Below are 18,004 nucleotides of genomic sequence, written 5' to 3' on the forward strand. Positions count from 1 at the left end.
CCACACTGTCTTTACCCCTCTACAAGACAACAATTTGGGGATGCCATAACGGGGGAGGTACAGTACGATGTCAACATTCAAGCACGGGCATATATATCATCGGATTGGATGAAGCGGGGGAGCTGGGGCACCCGTTTCAACACCTCCTTGAATGATCATCCGAATCCAGACCTGTGATTTCCGGCCCGTATAAATAAAGCGTAAAGGAACTCTTCTGATTTACTGACCCCATTTGGCGCTTTGTAAAAGTACTGATGGCGGTAGAGGACCATGATTGTGAGGAGATACGATCTTCCCCCCCCACCAGTTGAAGGGGTCCCCTTACAAGACTCGTGATATGTGCCCGGCCACACTCCATGTCCGGTCTGAGAATATCCACTCTCGGGGCACCTCCGTTTTCTTCACCGCAGTCACAGTGACCCATCCCCGAGTTCCCCGCTTAATCTGTCCGTAACATTGCCCTGTCGTTGGGCCTCAAAACCTGCACATTCTCAGGGCCCTGACGCCCGAATATGTTCACGACTTGGCATCCCTTGGCCAGTGCACTTACACCAGTATTTTCATACCGAAATAGGATCCAGTCTCCCTGCGCTCACAGGGTCAACAGCAGGCGCATAACATTAACTTCCAGTTCGACAGGTGCCAGCCTTGTGGTTCGTTAGGCCAGGCAAGGAGCACCCCTAAAAACGGCGCAGTGCGTCCCGGGCCTGTCGAGGAAAGCGCTTGAGTGCAGCGCAGCACATACTTTGTCTGCTCATGAAGCTTTCTCACCTCACCCACAGATCACCCACAGGTGCAGGGCGCCTGCTATCAGACAGAGTTCAGACAGAGTGTGAGGAAAACCCCAGCTAATAGCTCACACAAAGATCCCACTCAACCACAATTGGCCGGCACAGGTTGACTCGACCCCACCTTTCGCTCTGCCCCCCGGTCATCCCCCCGTGGGCCCCTCCTTGCCCGCCTCCATCCAACAAGCACAACGCACCCGACGCCCGCATCTCACCCGGGAAGCGGTTCAAAAAGCGGGAGAAGAAGAACAGGCTCGGCGGCTACGAAACGTCGTCGCGTGGGTTCCCCTCTCCTCCTGCCCTCTCGCTCGTCCATCAAACGACCGAAACACATCCAGAAGGTGGGGTTGGACCTGCCAGCGAAGCACCTTTTACTCGTTCCATCGTCGCTGCACGTTGCTGCATACCTACCTAAGCACCCAGCACAGCCTCGCTCTCCAAAGCACTGCCACGGTGCCTGGAAGGCTGACTCCCAAACTGCCTCGTCGCGCGTTCTAAAGACAGAAACACCACGTACAACACCATTGACTCTCTAGCGGTCCGACAGCGAATCAGCGAATTCATGGACCAACAGCTTCCCCAGGCCCGCGGGCGATCGCTCTCGGCCGCATCTACCGGCGGGGGACACCACCAGCAGCAGCCTCCCAATATAATAAGAGATCACTCTCCTTCGCCCGCCCGCTTTCCCAATCCGAATGATGCCGTCGTCTCTTCTATCGGTCTCGGTCTTGGCCTCGTCGACCAGCAGTTTCCCACCACCCAGCCCGACTACTCGGCTTACAACGCAAACTCCAACAGCTTCTTGAACAACCACCAGCCCTCGCCCCAGCCCTTCTCCCAGCCGGGCTTGTCTGACCCCTCCAACGTCCCTACCTTTGACCTCAACCAGAGCTTCACGGACCCCCTCAAGCCCGAGAACTCCTCCTTTGGCACCTCCGCCTCGAGCACTTACCCCCAGCCTCAGACGCTCCTGGCCCCGAGCTTTGGCGACGCTGACTTCACCATCTTTCCGCCGAGCCCCGGCGAATCTCAGTACGACGCCCCGCTGTTTGTTGGCGACAGCCAGCAGCAGCTCAACAGCGCAAACGCCAACATGATGGCACAGTCAAACCACAACCAGACCCCTCCTCACCTTCTCAACCCCGATCCTCAACAGCCTGGCTCTGCCCAGCACTCTCCGTCCTTCAACCAGCATCAGTTTCCTCCTCCCGGGAGGCATTCTAGGAATGTGTCACTCGGGCCCGAGGCGGCGCTTCTTCCGGGCCAGGTAGACTGGACCCGTGCTCAATTTCAGGGGCATAGACGCTCCCCCTCCGAGTTCTCTGATGTCTCCTCCGCCGCGCCTTCTCCCCTCCTCGTCAGTTCCGATAGTTTCGAGCAGCATGATGGCCATTCACCGATGGTACGCCCTCAAGATGCCGGTCTTTATCAGGAGCTACATGGCATTGGAAGCTTTAGCATCTCGGACCAGGGAGCTCACAGCCCAAATCACCCCGGAGCCAGGAGTCCATCACATAGCCCAGCCATTTCTCCACGTATTCTGCCTCAACAGCTGCCTGATGTGAACCAGAACAACTTCATGCTCCAATCACAGGGCAATTATGGTCACCCTTCGCCATATCTGCAAAGTTCCCAGGAGGCCTTTCCCTCGCTGCCACAGGAAACGGAGAATATAACCCCCAACCAAATGCCAGCACCTCCTTCCATTAATATCGATTTTGCGCCGACAGCCGTTAGAAACGGGTTTGATCAGCCCAAGAGCCTCGATGTCGACTCTCTTACACCGCCGGAAAGAGGTATGTCCTTTTTTTTTTTTTTTTTTTTTTGCAAAGAAAACCCGAAATGTCAAAAACTAACATGAGCCTGTTCCTTGCTCAGGACGAAGATTGGCTCGACCTCGTGCGGTAACAGATCCGTACAACACGAGCGGAGCGCTTCTTGGTTCCCATCGTAGCCCTTCCGCCACTGGGAGTTTGTCTCCCAACTCTGCTTCGGATGGTCGCTCCGATATTTCCCGCTCACTCTCTCCACTTGACCGGTCTGGGGCATCCCCTAACAGACGGCGCCAATCTACCTCGTCGGTGCCCAACAATGTCATTGCCCTTCGGCTGGCGGACCCAGAATACAACGGCGGCGTGGCTGGCGAGGGTGCCGGTGGCTCAAAGCGTGTCCAAAAACACCCAGCAACCTTCCAATGCACACTATGTCCAAAACGCTTTACTCGTGCTTACAATCTGCGGTCACATCTCCGCACTCATACTGACGAGCGTCCGTTTGTATGTACCGTCTGTGGAAAAGCTTTTGCTCGACAGCATGACCGCAAACGACACGAAGGACTGCATTCGGGGGAGAAGAAGTTTGTCTGCAAAGGAGACCTCAAGAGCGGCAGTCAATGGGGTTGCGGTCGACGGTTTGCCCGTGCGGATGCGCTCGGCAGACATTTCCGCTCAGAAGCTGGGCGGATATGCATCAAACCACTTCTCGACGAGGAAATAAACGAACGACAACGGCAGTGGAACGAACAGCGCATGCAACAAGCTGCGGTGCAGGGCATGGTCATGCAGGCTCCTGGTATGATGATGCCTCCCGGCATGGACCCGAACGCGGGTGCGTACCCTATGGACCACAACGGCAACTATGCGTTGCCACAGGCACTCTTGGCGCAATACCCAGCTTTGGCACAGATGAATTGGTCAGACATGGGCGGCGGAGGCGGCATAGAGGACGATATCAGCGGAAGAAGCAGCTACGATGCCAGCGACTATGACGACGAAGCTGATGGTGGCTACGTCAGCGGGCCTGGTACCGGGTTTGGGCCCGGGGGGATGCAGGAGAACTTTGGGGAGATAGGGTACGCAAGCGACTATGGAGGACGCTGATGATCAGGCTGTTGCTTCCAAAATACAACACAAAAGATGAATTCGTGGATGGTCTTTGCGTAGCGCGTCGATTTGATTGAAGGGGGTTTCTTTTACTTGTCCCTTTTTTTGAACAGCATATCATTACTTTGGGGGGGGCACATAGATGGGAGACAGTCCCCCTGTCTTATATTTCGTTGGAGATATCCGTTTATGGCCGCAACTTTTACACAGGGCATCGTTTTTTGGATGACTTGATGATTTTTTTTTAATTTTTTTTTTTCAAGTATTGGCCTTATTTGGGGATTTTAGCCCAGGATACGGCGGTGGGCTGGTTTGTTATGGCGAGGGAATTTCGAAAAGGAAACATGTTGGTGTTTTTGGATTCGATTTTTGAAATTATATCGGGCGAGATCGCACGCATCTGATGCGATTTGGTTGCTTATAGATACCAATCTACTATGTTTTATTGGCTTCCACTAGACATCTTTGGTCTTGATCTCCAGAGATTGTAAATATCTATCAGCGTCAGAGACTGAATCACACACATCTCTGGGCGACGAAAATAGTGTGGGACGGCACGTATAACCAGTTCAGTTGGTTCATGGGGCCGGATCGACCAGCGAGAGCCGTAGAAAGACCTTGTAGGTGTCCTGATCGACCTTTAACACAAATCGATGTGGAAAATAACGACAGTGAATCGATCCTCCCACCCCTGCCAAGATACGGACATCAGATCAAGCCCCGTCAGATCCAAAGACGATGGGTGTATCGAAGCGGGTATCGTATACGGCCTGAGCTACTTTTTGTCTTCGCCCTGCGCACCATACCTCTTTCCCAACAAACTGCATTGCCGGATAGCGTCATACATGGATGTAAAGTGGTATCCCGCTGCCGGTTGCTGGCCCGCTCTCGGAGGGGGGGCGCAGACAAGGCCATATGGCAAAGTTGGAATACGCTGTGGCACGGTGGTATCTCGGGTTGAAGGTGGGATGAACACTCGGGCGAGAGGAAGGATGATGAGATGATGTCTGCATAACAGGAGGTCTTTCACTGGCGGGATGACGACCGATGGACATGAGGTTGCAGAGATGTAACATGTTCATATCTCCTGGTTGATATCAATTGCTTGTTAGCCCACCCCTCTCTTGCCTTTTGCTACAATTATCATTGAAACTCCTTTTGTGAGCACACAATTGCCAGAATGGCTCTTCCTAGCGAAACGAGGGCTGTTATCATTGCCTCCATAGGCAAGGCCGAGATCAAGTCGGTCCCCCTCCCTACGCTTCGAGACGACTACATACTCGTCCGGACGACAGCCGTGGCGTTGAATCCCACCGATTGGAAGCACGTCTACGGGATCAACCTCGGACCTAATCAGCCAACCGTTATCGGCACCCGTGTAGGCTGCGACTACGCCGGCATCGTCGAGCAAGTTGGGCCCAAAGTGACCAAGACCTTCAAGAAGGGAGACCTCATCTGCGGCCCGGCCCACGGATCCAACGCCGTTCAGCCAGAGGACGGGACGTTTGCAGAATACATCGTGGTGAAAGGGGATGTTCAGATCAAGGTGCCTTGTAACCTCAAAGACTACGAAGCAGCCACGTTGGGAATTGGGATAACAACTGCTGTATGTATTGTTCCTTCAGCCCTCCCCCCCCTTTTTTTTTTCTCACAATCACGTGGGTATGGACAATTGACGCCATCACCAGGGCCAAGGCCTGTACCAAGCCCTCTCCCTCCCCCTCCCTCCGCCAGCTTCTCCTGTCCCGGACCCGGACCCGGACCCCAGAAGAAAGATCTTGATCTACGGCGGCAGCACGGCCACCGGCCTCCTCGGTATCCAGTTCGCCGCTTTATCTGGATACACCATCGCCACGACTTGTTCCCCACACAACTTCTCCCGAGTCCGGTCGCTCGTCGGCAACGGCAGCGTTTCTGCATATGACTACCGCTCTCCGACCCTAGCGTCAGACTTGAAAGCATGGGCTGGCGACGATCTGACGGTGGCATGGGACTGCATAGCGAGCACTGACTCGGCAAAGTTGTGCGCTTCTGTGCTGGCGAAGGAAGGCGGGAAGTACAGGTCTCTGCTGAGGGTGCCGGACGAGGTGGTCAAGGGGGTGAATGGCAAGGTTGACAGCGGGTTCACGTTTGCGTATACGGCCTTGGGGGAGGCGTTCAGGAAGGCGGTGGATATCCCGGCTGTGGAGGAGGATTTTGAGTTTGCGAAGCAGTTTTGGGAGCTGGCTAGAAAGTTGTTGGCGCAGGGAAAGGTGAAGACTGTGGAGGCGGAGATCAATAGGGGTGGGAAGGGGGGGTTGGAAGGGGTGTTGGTTGGGTTGCGGGAGTTGAAGGAAGGGAGGGTGAGTGGGAGAAAGTTGGTGTACACTTTTGAGAGGTGATGGCTCGGCTGATTTTTGATATGCTCTCATCTATACGGGTCTGACCCATATCTTGATCAAATTGGGCTGAAAGACTTGTAGATTACATTAGAAAGCAGGGGTATCTCGGGCTTGGGGCGTGAAGGGCTACCTAGGAACAAACTCGACAACATGCATTGAGTGATTCAGCAAAAGTCCAGCCCATGCGCCCACTATGGCAGGGTGACCGTGTTTTCCTGACATCAGACAGAAGATCTTTGACCTACACCACTGGCAAGGCCTCCGCCGGCGTCCCAGCATCTGCGACAGCAGGACCAGTGTTAACCCCAGCAGCGGCAGCATCAGTTTTCCTGGCGACGCCATCCACGACCCTCTGCAGGATTTCCTGATGCGCACTCGAAAACCTGGATCTGACAAAGTGTTTGACGAAAAAGTTGCAGTCGATTCCCGCAATTTCCACCAGCTCCCACTCTCCTTCGTCACCAGGCCCAAGCAACAAGTCTGGGCCGTCTTGCACCTCCCCCCTCCTCCTGACTTCGTAACTGCTCCTCACCACCACGCCTGCCTGGGCATTGGCTCGAACCCGGACGCCATGGTCAAAGCTCTGCATTACACACGGGATGCCCACCTCCTTGGTGCCCCAGGCGCCGAGACCAGGAATGACAGGGACCCGGTCCACCACTATAAAGGCCTGCAGCTTGGTGCCAGATTCGAGAAACAGGGGATCATCTACGACTTCCGAGACATCGAGGTGCCGCTGCTCAAAGTGGGCAACGTAGGGGTTGGCTTTGATGAGGGGCTCGTAGGCGTGGAGGCTTGCGAGGACGGCCTTGGGATCAACCCTGGCGGGGATAGGGACGCGTGTTATGACTGAGAGGGTTGGTGTGTGGGTGTTTGTGGCTGTCATTGTAGTGAACGGTGTAAGTTCTTAACGGTAGGTGGTTCTGTAGACGTGGTCAGCGCGCAAAGAAAAGGAAGAGACTCAACGTTATTATCCTGATATGGCGGCTTTGTTTCTAGATGGGCCAAACGAGGGGAGGCGCACGCAAAGTGGGCACCGCTCAAAGTCAAAGAAAAGCTGAGCTCGAGCGGCCGAGGGAATGCAAAGCTGAAGGCGCTCTCACCTGGGCGGGTGGGTGTCAGGTGTTGAGGCCAGCATAAAACTGATGAGGGCCGATATCTATACCAGACGCAAACGACGAGATGAGGTGTGATTGACCAGTGACTGTGTGTTTTATAGTATATGTGCCAGCAAGTTGCAAAACGACCGAGATAGGGATGAAAATGGCAGCAATTGTTGCTGTTTCTAGAGCTGTGTTTGGGATGCCGAGTGGATGGCTGGAGTGGGTCGAGACTGGGACCGTGTCAGTGGTCGTTCTTTCCGCACTGGTTCGTAGCTAACGGTTGGCAGAGTTTCTTTAGTATGGAGCCTTTCACAATTGTCCAGCGCAGACAAGGTTCGAAATCTACAGATACAACAACCCACGGTAGTCACACTCATTAACTCCCCGACATCCACTCCCCCGCGTTGGGACCAACATGAAACGGTCCAGGGTTGGTGGACTCGACTGTTCTAAATACGGTGTGGCTCAGCCCTCTTTGGCCGTGCAGCTGCCGCGTCGGGGGCCAAAAGGCAGACATGATGGAGGTGTCCGGTGCTTCGGTTCTTCAGCCCCGTCGACAGCCCGGTCAGTTCGCCGGGGTACAGGCCGGGATACAGGCCGGGGATCGCTCAAGTGGACACACAAAGGTGGGCCCAGCCTCCGGAAGGCTTGACGATCATTTCGGGAGGAGCCGTTATCAAGGTCAGTGTCGCCTCCGGCTCCGAACATTTGGCAACTTACACCCACAGCTACTCCGTACTGATGGTACCTATCAAATTTGACCACCCTTCACTCCTGAGCGGACGACAGCCCTATCGGTTTAGACACGTCAAAAAAAAATGAGCATTTTCTTGCCCCAGGCGTATTCTGGCGGTGAAGAGGACGACAAATGGGACGGGCACCTCTTCTGCATCAACTCTGCGTCAAGCTGCATGAGCGGGTCACTGCCTGTCGTCCCATGAACTTTGATGTTCTCTTTTGATAGGGAACCCCACTGCATATTATGGAGGATGTGGTGTATGGACCACAGTTGTCAAACATGACGCGGATCTGAGCATCCATCATACTGCTTGTTCCCGTCACAGTCTCTGCTGCTGGCTCTCTTTTGGGGAGACTGTGTCAAGCTGTTTGCTCCTTGTGTGCCTCTGTGCAACTTCTCTGTGTCCCAAGATCAGAGGCCACACCGGGCCCTCACAACGCAGCCATCGAAATCCTCGCTAGCGGCGCATAGCTGCCCAGCCTGCAACGCATCTCAACCTTGGGCAGAAAGATGATTCGCCATTGCCCGTCGCGTTTGATGCAGGAAGGGTACCCCCAGATCGCGTTGCGTGCATCTCCTAATCTCCTACCACTTACACACGAGTCTGTCCAGTCCCGAACGACTTTCGATGCCGAGCCCCCATGCACTCAATGCCAGCAGCCAAAAGACAAGAACCCACCATGGCGCGCTGCCGAGTCTCATGACGGGCATATCGATGGCTAACAACGTGTGGAATCATCCGAACCGTCAATTGCCAACGTTCATCGGGGAGCCCCACCGATTTCGGCTGGGTCAGGTGGGCGACAGAGACATGGCCGAACGCTACCCTGACCCCCATGAGCCCACGCGGGGCATTCACGATTCCCCGCTATCCTGGCCAGAGAGGGTAAGAGGGGCATCATGGAAGTCGTCACCCATTGCACCATGTTTCGGGATGCCGCATCAACAGCAGATGAGGTCCTCTCCACGCCGACACACACGATGGCAGGACCTGTACGGATACCAGCAAGCGATTGGCCAAGGCGTCGAGTGTTGGATGCTGTCTTCCGGTGGCATGGTGCACACATATAATAACCATAGCGGCAGCCGTGGACTTGGCTTGGTCCGTTCTGTTATATCAAAGCTTGGCTGGTCTATGGCACCCGTCTTTAGCCGTTTGATTTCGAACGCTCTCTCACGGTTTCACATTGTGCACAACGTCGAGTGCTGGTTTGGGGCTGTTGACAGGGGGGAATTGGCGAGGGGCAAGGGGAGCTTTTGGTGTCGGGACTGGGATGGATCACCTCGCCCTAACCAGATTGGAGCAGCCATCCCTTGCAACCAGCCAATGGCAGCCATCCCCAGCCATCCCGCAAAGTGCGCTCCAGGTCAAATTGTGGTGTCAAGCGCACGGCTGGGAGTCGGTCGGGGACATCAGCACAAGTCGAGAGAGAAAGAGGAGGAGCACCAAGCAGTCCCACCTACTGACCACTACACGCGTGACTGGGCCAGAGAGAGGGAAAAGAGGGTGAGCGCAATTGTTGCTTGGTTAGCGCGGGGCATTTCCCTCTTCTTCAGTAAACCAAGATCAGGAAGAAGAAACAGCAAGGCGGTGGCTATCGCATAACATCGCCGTGGCTGTTCTCCGATTTGTCCTGCGACAATCCGGTACATCAAAGTACTCTCGGTCGTGCATGAATACCTCTATTGTACGGCCACGGAACCGTGCTCTCCTTTCCGCCTCTCTTTTGCCTGCTCTGGTTTCTGTTTGACCACCTGTGCGCCGACCACTCATCCTGTCCGCACCCTGCTGAGGCGGGGGCCATAATCAACAAGACTGTATCGCACTGCATCAACGGTGTGGTGGCACAGCGCGACGCGGCCTCGACAATACACCAATCCCTATCCCGCCGCCGTGTACCTCTGAGATCCGGCCGGGCGATTGGCTCTTCAACACACCCAGATTTTTCACCAGGCGACGAATACTTTTTCAGCACGGAGAAAAAAAGTCTTTTCGGAAAGGGGCTGCCCTAGAAACAGCGGTCGACCATCGTGAAGACTCCTTTCCGCTCTCTCAACACACTTGATTCGAAGGCTGCCTTGTTTTCTTTGCGACAAACACCGACTCGATCGGATTGTAGCTTTGAACCCGTCGAGGCTGCACCACATGTGTGTTCCAGTCGTCGGTTGACACACCGTCAGCTCCATCAACCTTCACCATGGCCGCCCTTGACGCTTTGCCACTCCGCGATAACTGGGCGGACGATGTCAGATTGGAGGCGACCAAGATCATATACTCGATCAACGGGCTTACATGGGACGGGAAAGACGAGCGCCACCAAGATTCGGATTTCATAGAGGCTAGGCTAGCCTTCATTGCACGGAGCTGGATTGCTCTTTGCGCAGGCCCCAAGGTAAGGGGATCAAAGGCCCCCCCTTTTGCGCGCCTGTTTCGTGTTTGGCCAAGAGACAATGTTCTCAGCCAGTTTTTACCAGCATCTCATCGCTCACGTGTATATGCCTGGCTCTTTCTCAGCAACTGACAAATCGTTACCTAGGGCTCGCCAACCTTTGATGCCGACTCACGAAGAATCGTCAAGCCTCTCACCATCCCGAGCATCATCCCTAGAAGTCGGGCCACTGAAGAGACTGGGAGCCTGGAATGGGATGTTCAGGATCTGACAGGAAGCGGCGCATATGCGCAAAGTCGTCACCTCTCGGTAGACCCTTTGCTCGCGGATGTTCTCGCGGCCAGGTCTAGAGCCGGAGGAAGACGTCATCAGAATGACATCCTTGCTGACCCGACCAGAGATTATCAGATCGATCTAGCCACAAACGAAGGTTTCCGACAGGCCGCGAAGAAGAAGAACAACAAGAAGGGAGGGGCGGCGAAACCCAACTATATCAGCAACAACAGCAACAGCAACGGTAACAACGACGAGGGCGAGAAGAAGGAGGCTGAAGGAGGTGACGCTGGCGCCAATGGTGATGGGACCGGGGGCTCTGGCGGTAGCCCCAACGGAGATGGCGGCGGTGGGGACGAAAACAAAGACGACGACAAGAAAGAGGATGAGAAAAGAGAGGAAGGAACGGTAGAAGAGAAGGCAGAAGAGAAGACTGAGGAAGCTCCGCCGCCTCCCGAGGATGACTTGGTCGGTACTGGTTCTAAGAAGAAGAAGAAGGGCGTTGCAGAACCCGAGCCTCCGGCAGTGGAAGATCCGAAGAAGTCTACCGATTCTGGTTTAGCCGCCGCTTCAGCAGGGCCTACCTTTGATTCCTTCTCGAACATCAAGATGAACGGGAATCGTGATCCGCCTCGGAAAGAAGAGCCCAAGCCAGCGCAAAAGAGCGGGTTTGGTGGCTGGAGTGGCTTGGGATGGGGTGGGCTTGGTCTGGCATCAAAGGTTGTCGAGAATAGCCCGTGGGGTCTCAAGTCCAAAATCGGAGTGGGCTTCTCTTTTGGAGACGGTTCTGGTTCTGAAGAGCACATTCAGAGACCGAAATCAAGTGCAAGACAGGTTGAGAAACTGGCTGAGAAGCCAGTCGAAAGACCAGTCGAAAGACCAGTCGAGAAGCCGGTCGAAAAACCAGTCGAAAAGCCAGTGAAAAAGTCGGCCGAGAAACCTGTCGAAAGACCAACTGCGCCAGAAAAGCTTTCGGATGACCCACCGGCAGACGATTGGTTCGCCTCCGCGTCCGCCGTAACAGCTAAGAAGAAGAAGAATGATCTTGTCCAAGAGGCCAAGGTGGAACCGGGCTCTAAATCAGGAGGGAATGATGCATGGGACTTCTGGGGAGCGCCCAAGAATAAGAAGAAGCCCCAACCTGATCCCGAACCAGAACCGGAGCCTGCGCCAGAGCCTCCCAGGGAGCCAGATCCTAAGCCGGAACCGACCAAGAGCACAGAAACAGATGATGCCTGGGGAGCTGCCCCCGTAAAGGGTAAGAAGAAGAAAGGTAAGATCACCATTGCCGATGAACAGCCAAAGGAGCCGGATCCTCCCCGTGAACCAACAGCTGAACCCGAACCTGAGCCAATTCCCGATCCAACACCCGAGCCACCCAAGTCATATGAAGAGGACAATCCATGGGCGAACATTGCCACAACATCGAAGAGGAAGAAGAAAAAGGGGAAGAACGCCGTGCCGGAGCCGGAGCCTGTCAAAGAGCCCGAGCCTGAACCGGAACGAGCGCCCACCCCTGAACTTGTTCCTGACCCAGAGCCGGAGCCGGAACAGGAGGTGGAGGATTCCTGGGGTTGGGGTACTTCGTCCAAGAAGACCAGGTCGAAGAAGGGCAAAAAAATCGAGCCTGAACCAGAGCCAGAGCCAGAGCCACCCAAGGACCCGGAACCAGAACCTGAGCCTGAGCCTGTCCCAGAGCCCGAAAATAAACAAGAAGATGATTTTTGGAGCTTTGGCGTTACTGCGACTAAGGGGAAGAAGAAGAAGGGCAGGAGTAAAGACCCAGAGCCCGAGCCTGCCAAAGCACCCGAACCCGAACCTGAACCCGAGCCTGTTCCGGAGCCCGCGCCGGAGCGTTCTAAGAAGGAGGAAGATGATCCATGGGGCCTTGCAGCTACTTCCTCCAAGAAGAAGAAGAAGGACAAAGGGAAAAAGGCTGCTGAGCCTGAGCACGAGCCTGAACCTGAACCTGCGAAGGAACCGGAGCCCGAGCCCGAGCCCGAGCCAGAACCAGAACCGGAGCCTGAGTCGGAGCCTGACATTTTAGAACACAGTATGTGGAGCTTTGGGTTTTCTACTAAGAAGAAGAAGGGGAAGAAGGAACCCGAGCCAGAACCTCCAAAAGAGCCTGAACCAGAACCGGAGCTGGAGCCTGAGCCTGAGCCAGAACCCGAGCCTGAGCCTGAACGTCAAAAGAAAAGAGAAGATGACGATCTATGGGGCCTGAGCACATCATCGAAGAAGAAGAAGAAGGAGAAGGGCAAAAAAGCTGTCGAACCCGAGCCTGGACCGGAGCCAGTCAAGAAGTCGAAAGACAAGAAGGACAAGAAGGGTAAGAAGGTGGCCGAGCCAGAACCAGAACCTGAGATGGAGCCTGTCCCCGAGCCGGAGCCAGAACCGGAAAATGACGACGACGATGCATTCTGGGGCTCTCTGAGCGGCAACAAGATGGCCCATCACGAGACTTCAAGCACCAAGGACCTTCTTGACTTGGACAACAAGAACGGTAGCCATGTCGAAGCTGACCCGCGTGCGTCTACCGAGAGCAGCGGCGGCTTCTTTGGTTGGTTGTCAGGCAAGAATAAGAAGAAGTCTGGGGAGTCGTCGGATGTGTCCACCAAGCCGGAACCAACGCCAGAAGAAATTGAGAGGGCTGCTGCCGAGGAGGAAAAGCGCAAAGTGGAGGAGGCTGCAGAGCAGGCACGCAGGGAAGCTGAAGAGGAGCTTGCCAGAGAGGAGGAGCAGGAACTAGCTGCTCTCGTGGCCAAGAAGAACAAGAAGAAGCGAAAAGGTATCTCGAGAGCTGAACAAGAGCGGATGGATGAGCTTGAGGCGAATGCCAACAGGCGGGCATTGGCAAAAGAAGCGCGTGAGGCAGAAGAAGCAGACCGAGAACGGGAACGACAGGAAGAGGCCGACCACGATGCCAAGAAAGCTGAAGAAAAGGCAAAGCTAGAGGCTGAAGAGGCTGCTGAGCGGGAGCGCGAAGAGGAAGAACGTGAACGACAGGAGGCTGAGGCTGCAGAGGTGGCGGCGGCGGCTGCTGCAGCAGAAGAAGAAGCAGCTGCAGCGGCAGAAGCAGAAGCTGCAGCAGAACGAGCACGGGTAGAGGCAGCAGCAGAGGCCGAGGCAGCGTCTTCCAAGAAGTCTAAGAAGGGTGATAGAAAGAGTAAGAGTAAAAGGGATAAGGAACGTGAGCGGGAAGAAGAGGAGGAGAGGGAACGTGACAGGGAACGCGAGAGGGAGCGTGAGAAGGAGAAGGAGCGTGAGAGGGAGAGGGAGAGGGAGAGGGAGAGGGAAAAAGAAAAAGAAAAGGACAAAAAGAAAGATAAGGATAGGGATAAGGATAGGGATAGGGATAGGGATAAGGATAGGGATAAGGATAAGGACAAGGATAGGGATAAGGATAAGGATAGGAAGAAGGATAAAAAGAAGGGTAAAGAGAAGGAAAGGGAAAGGGGGCGAGAAAGGGAGAAGGAGAGGGAAAGGGAGAAGGAGAAGGAGAAGGAAGAGGAGGATGAGGCCAACTATCTAACTGCCGAAGACGAAGACGATCTTTTCAAAGACCTCAACGATGCTGATATCACAGCCGAGCAACTCGAGGAGCTACTGGATGACGGGCCCGCGGGTAAGGGACTCAAAGACAAAGCGTCGATTGAGCCAGTTGAAACGAGGGATGGGCCCGGCGATGACCCCTTCAGCTTCTGGGGGGCTGCGAAGAAGTCAATCTCCAAAAGCCAAAAAACCAGTTCGCTTCTGCCTCAGGCACTGGACAGTCCACCGCAACCACCAGAGTCGGATATTCATACAGGTAGCAACCATGCTGAGTCATCGTCCAAGATCCTGTCAGCTCTGGGTGCTTTCGGCGGCAAATCGGTGTGGCACACCGAAGCCGGCACCTCGCCGTCACCCGATCTGGCCAAGCCGACGAAATCCAGAAGCAACAAGATCGCCGATCGCATGCGCGCCTTTGAAGTTGCCGACGACGATAAGGATATCTCGGGCGCTGAACACGACAACGACAAGGACAATGACGATAGGGGCAAGAGGCGCGACAAGGACGATATTTACGCCGAAGAGAAAGACAGTCGCGACAACCACAGGGCCGGAGCTTGGGGTGAGTATGGCGGCTACGAACAATACGACCCCTACGAGTACGAAGCACCGATCGACGATATTCCTCCCCGAACCGCGCCACCACCTCCCGCTCCCGTTGAGGTTGTAACGCCCAAGGAGGAGAGGAGGAAAAAGAAGAGCAAGGACAAGAAGGGCAAAGAAAAGGACAAGCCCAGAAGCTCGGAACCTGCTATCATCGACGTCGAAGCCTTTGCAGCTCCTCCGCCTCCTCCCCCACCTGCGCCGCCTTCTCCTCCGCCAGCAGCAGCCCCCTACCTCCCGCGCTCAACACACACCGGCTTTCCTGGCGGCTTCCCGCTCGACGACGAAGACCACCTCGACAATCACCCCCGCCGGCGCAACATCATGGATTCAGGAGACGATGACGAGATTGTTGATATCATCGAAATGGCGTCGGAAAAGAAAGTCAGTAAACGGTCGAGAAGGGCCGCCAGCTCTCCCGAGGTCGTTGATGATGAGATCCATCCACCACCACCTCCTCCCGTTCCAGTACCGCCCCCTGCTGTTCCTGATCCGCCGCCTCCGCCCATGTCGCCCATGTCCCCTCCTTTTTCACGCTCTGTCAAGAAAGAGAGGACTAAAATCAATCGCGACGGTGCATCTTGGAACATGTGGTCAGCTGCTGCTCCGCCTCCGCCTCCGCCTCCTCCACAGGAGCCTAGTCCCAAGAAATCATCATCAAGAAGTAAAGAAAAAGAGAGGGAAAGGGAATCAAGCTCCAGGAAGAAGGCGTCCTCTGCTGCCAAAGCTGAGAAGTCCTCATCCAGAGATTCAGGGTCGGAGGATAGGCCAGAGAAGATTGACAGGGTGCGCTCCAAAGACAACCCGGCAAATCGATTCCCTAGCGTTTTCGCCAGCACTCCCCCCATCTCTCGGAATGTCGCAACCCGTGAGAAACGACACATTTCAAGCAGCAAGCCAAGCTCACGGCGGCAGTCTGTGGAAATGTCTGGTGGAATCATGAGCCCACCCCCTGAGGAGATGTCGTCCAAGGCGGCCAAGATCCTTGGTGTCGGTGGTGCTGCCGGTCTTGCTACTGGACTCGGCATCGGCCTTTCAAGATCCAGCGGTAGACGCAGTAGAAAGTGTAAGGATACATCGGTCGATGGACGATTTGGTGACCACTTTGCTAACCGTGTCTCAGCCGTCGACGAGGAGGGAGATGTGGTCATGGTCGATCCCACACCACCCAGCCCGGACAAGGCGGAACGGCGTCGGTCGAGAGTGAGTTGGACAACCCCGGTATCGAACTCCCCCGGACGGAATACTGACCACGGGCCGCAACAGCAATACCCTCCCCGTCCGGAGGATGATGTTGTCATGGTTGATGCCGGGGATGCAACCCCTACTCGACCTCCTCTCAAGCGCTCAGCCTCGAGCGCGAATAAGAAATCGGGGTTCTCTTCTCTCTTTGGTGGTGTCTTTACACCGAGCAAGTCGGATCCCCGTTTGGATCCGCGCTCCACAGACCCTCGTCTGGATTCGCGCCCAGAGCCTCGTAGGCGCAGCACTGCTTTTACAACGACGGATGAGGAAGCTGGAAGACGAGTTGAAGAGGATGAAGCTGAGCGGGAGGCTCGCCGCGCTGCTCGTCGTGCTGCACGCCGAGCCGAGAAGGAAGCTGCAGAGAGGGGTGCAGGTGAACAAGCAGCCGAGGAAGCCCGCCGGGCCAAGGACGAAGAACGCCGTCGGCGACGCAAGAGACAACAAGAAGAAGAAGAGGCCCGCAGACAGGAAGAAAAAGAAGCGCGGCGTGCGGAAAGACGTGCTCAACGTGCTCGGGAGGAAGCTGACAGGCGATATGCAGAGCAGCCGGATTCTGAGAAAGCGGAGCGTCGCAGGCAACGTGCAGAGAGGGAGGCTGCCGAAGCCGATGCTCAGGCCCGGCGGGCAGCGAGACACCAGGAGCGTCGCCGCGGTCACCAGCCGGAGGAGCCGGCTCGGGATATTGTTGAAGAAGAACGCCACCACCGTCGTCACCGCAGCCACCAGCCCGAAGATTTTGCACAGCGTGACCCAGAAGAAGAAGAACGACGCCGTCGCCGTGATGCAAGACGGGCTACGCAAGAAGCCCAAGTGAGGGAGGAGCGTCATCATGTAAACGGACGACATCGTTCTGAACCTCCTGTCGAGCACTCGGTATATCCTAATGAGCACCAGCACGCAAGAGAAAACACGGCTGGCTCGTGGCCTCATTCGGGCACGTCATCCTGGGTGAAGGAGCATTCTGATGCGCCACCGCCTCCAGAAAATGAGGAAGAAGATGAGGGTCCTCTCCCCGTCGAAGAGGTGATTGATGAGGAAGAGGCACGCCGTGAAGCTCGTAGGGCGAGACGTCGGTCAAGATATGCTGAGGCGGCAGCTGTTGAGAATGGCGGGATGACTGCTGAAGATCTTGACGAGGAAAGACGAAGAAGAAAGCGACGCGAGGAACGGGAGCGGGATAGGGAGAGGGAGAGGGATCGTGCTGAGCGTGATCATCGCTACCCCCCCGAACGGGACTATCACAAAGGATCGGATGGCAGTGGAGATATGCGCCGTGATCCTCGACGCAGCTCAACATTCGATGCTGCCACGCCAAGAAGCTCGTGGTGGAAGAGACTCGCTGGGAAAAACTGAATGTTGTATGAGAGTGATGAGAGATGACGGCTGGTTCTGTTTTTTTTTTGTTTTTTTTTGAGATGATATGAAGTGTTGAGTACGATATTTTGGATGGGTTGCATAAGGTGGTTGGTTGGTTTGTTTAGATTGAGGGAGCACTTCATCACTTGTTTTGTTTCGGTTTATGTTTACTTTACTTTGTTGGCCTCTTGGATTGTGATTGTGCAAACTTTCCCCCTGTACTCATTCGTTTGTGTTCTTCATGGAAGTGGCGCTCGGTTTTGGACATCAGCATATGCATCCTGGTCTTGAGTTATGCTCGTTGAGACCTGGGGATCATCCATCAGTTGTCGACCATGTACTTCTGTGTAAGGGAGATATATCCAACATTTGTCACCATGTCTGTTTTATAATGGTAGATGTATAGCACAGTTTTCTTCATCCATTACCTCGTTTTGACACCAGAATAGGCCTCACAACCAACCGTATTCCATATCCGCCTGCTCTCACACTGCATGAGCAGGCAGCGGTTGGCTCCTGACCCAACGATACCAACATCAGTCAAACGACTGGTCCCAGCAGCAACAAAACAACAGAAGCAGTTGCGTGTAGTGTAATGTGCAAGCCTGAGTGGAGTAGTAGTTAACTCGTCGCCCTTCCAAATCTGGAGCAAGGCGGAAACTCGGGTGCAAATCCCGGCTCTGGCAGTT

General features: G+C 55.1%; 4 protein-coding genes and 1 non-coding gene across 5 annotated transcripts; 4 read left to right on the forward strand and 1 right to left on the reverse strand.

Moving 5' to 3' along the window:
• Nucleotides 1-679: 679 nt before the first annotated feature.
• On the forward strand, nucleotides 680-4,354 carry CRZ1 (DNA-binding transcription factor). The gene is made up of 2 exons (XM_062888473.1): nucleotides 680-2,584; nucleotides 2,667-4,354. Exons 1-2 carry the CDS (start codon nucleotides 1,351-1,353, stop codon nucleotides 3,665-3,667), a joined length of 2,235 nt encoding a protein of 744 aa, XP_062744335.1. The 5' UTR covers nucleotides 680-1,350; the 3' UTR covers nucleotides 3,668-4,354.
• Nucleotides 4,355-4,363: 9 nt separating this feature from the next.
• QC762_0049220 (uncharacterized protein) lies at nucleotides 4,364-6,051 on the forward strand (the record flags this gene model as incomplete). The annotated part of the gene is made up of 2 exons (XM_062883472.1): nucleotides 4,364-5,276; nucleotides 5,359-6,051. The coding sequence occupies exons 1-2, from the start codon at nucleotides 4,851-4,853 to the stop codon at nucleotides 6,049-6,051; spliced, it is 1,119 nt and encodes a 372-aa protein (XP_062744336.1). The 5' UTR covers nucleotides 4,364-4,850.
• QC762_0049230 (uncharacterized protein) lies at nucleotides 5,750-7,743 on the reverse strand. Its single transcript, XM_062883473.1, has 3 exons — nucleotides 7,155-7,743; nucleotides 6,296-6,974; nucleotides 5,750-5,929 (listed from the first exon to the last, which is right to left on the reverse strand). Exons 2-3 carry the CDS (start codon nucleotides 6,935-6,937, stop codon nucleotides 5,897-5,899), a joined length of 675 nt encoding a protein of 224 aa, XP_062744337.1. The 5' UTR covers nucleotides 6,938-6,974; nucleotides 7,155-7,743; the 3' UTR covers nucleotides 5,750-5,896.
• Nucleotides 7,744-10,091: 2,348 nt separating this feature from the next.
• Nucleotides 10,092-17,312, forward strand: QC762_301750 (uncharacterized protein; the record flags this gene model as incomplete). Its single annotated transcript, XM_062888474.1, has 4 exons — nucleotides 10,092-10,286; nucleotides 10,431-15,780; nucleotides 15,838-15,917; nucleotides 15,981-17,312. The coding sequence occupies 4 exons, from the start codon at nucleotides 10,092-10,094 to the stop codon at nucleotides 17,310-17,312; spliced, it is 6,957 nt and encodes a 2,318-aa protein (XP_062744338.1).
• Nucleotides 17,313-17,918: 606 nt separating this feature from the next.
• Nucleotides 17,919-18,001, forward strand: QC762_0049250. Its single transcript has one exon. It is a non-coding gene; the product is annotated as a tRNA-Gly (tRNA).
• The last annotated feature ends 3 nt before the right edge of the window (nucleotides 18,002-18,004 follow it).

Source organism: Podospora pseudocomata, chromosome 3 (genome assembly GCF_035222375.1).
Source record: "Podospora pseudocomata strain CBS 415.72m chromosome 3, whole genome shotgun sequence".
Classification (NCBI taxonomy): domain Eukaryota; kingdom Fungi; phylum Ascomycota; class Sordariomycetes; order Sordariales; family Podosporaceae; genus Podospora; species Podospora pseudocomata.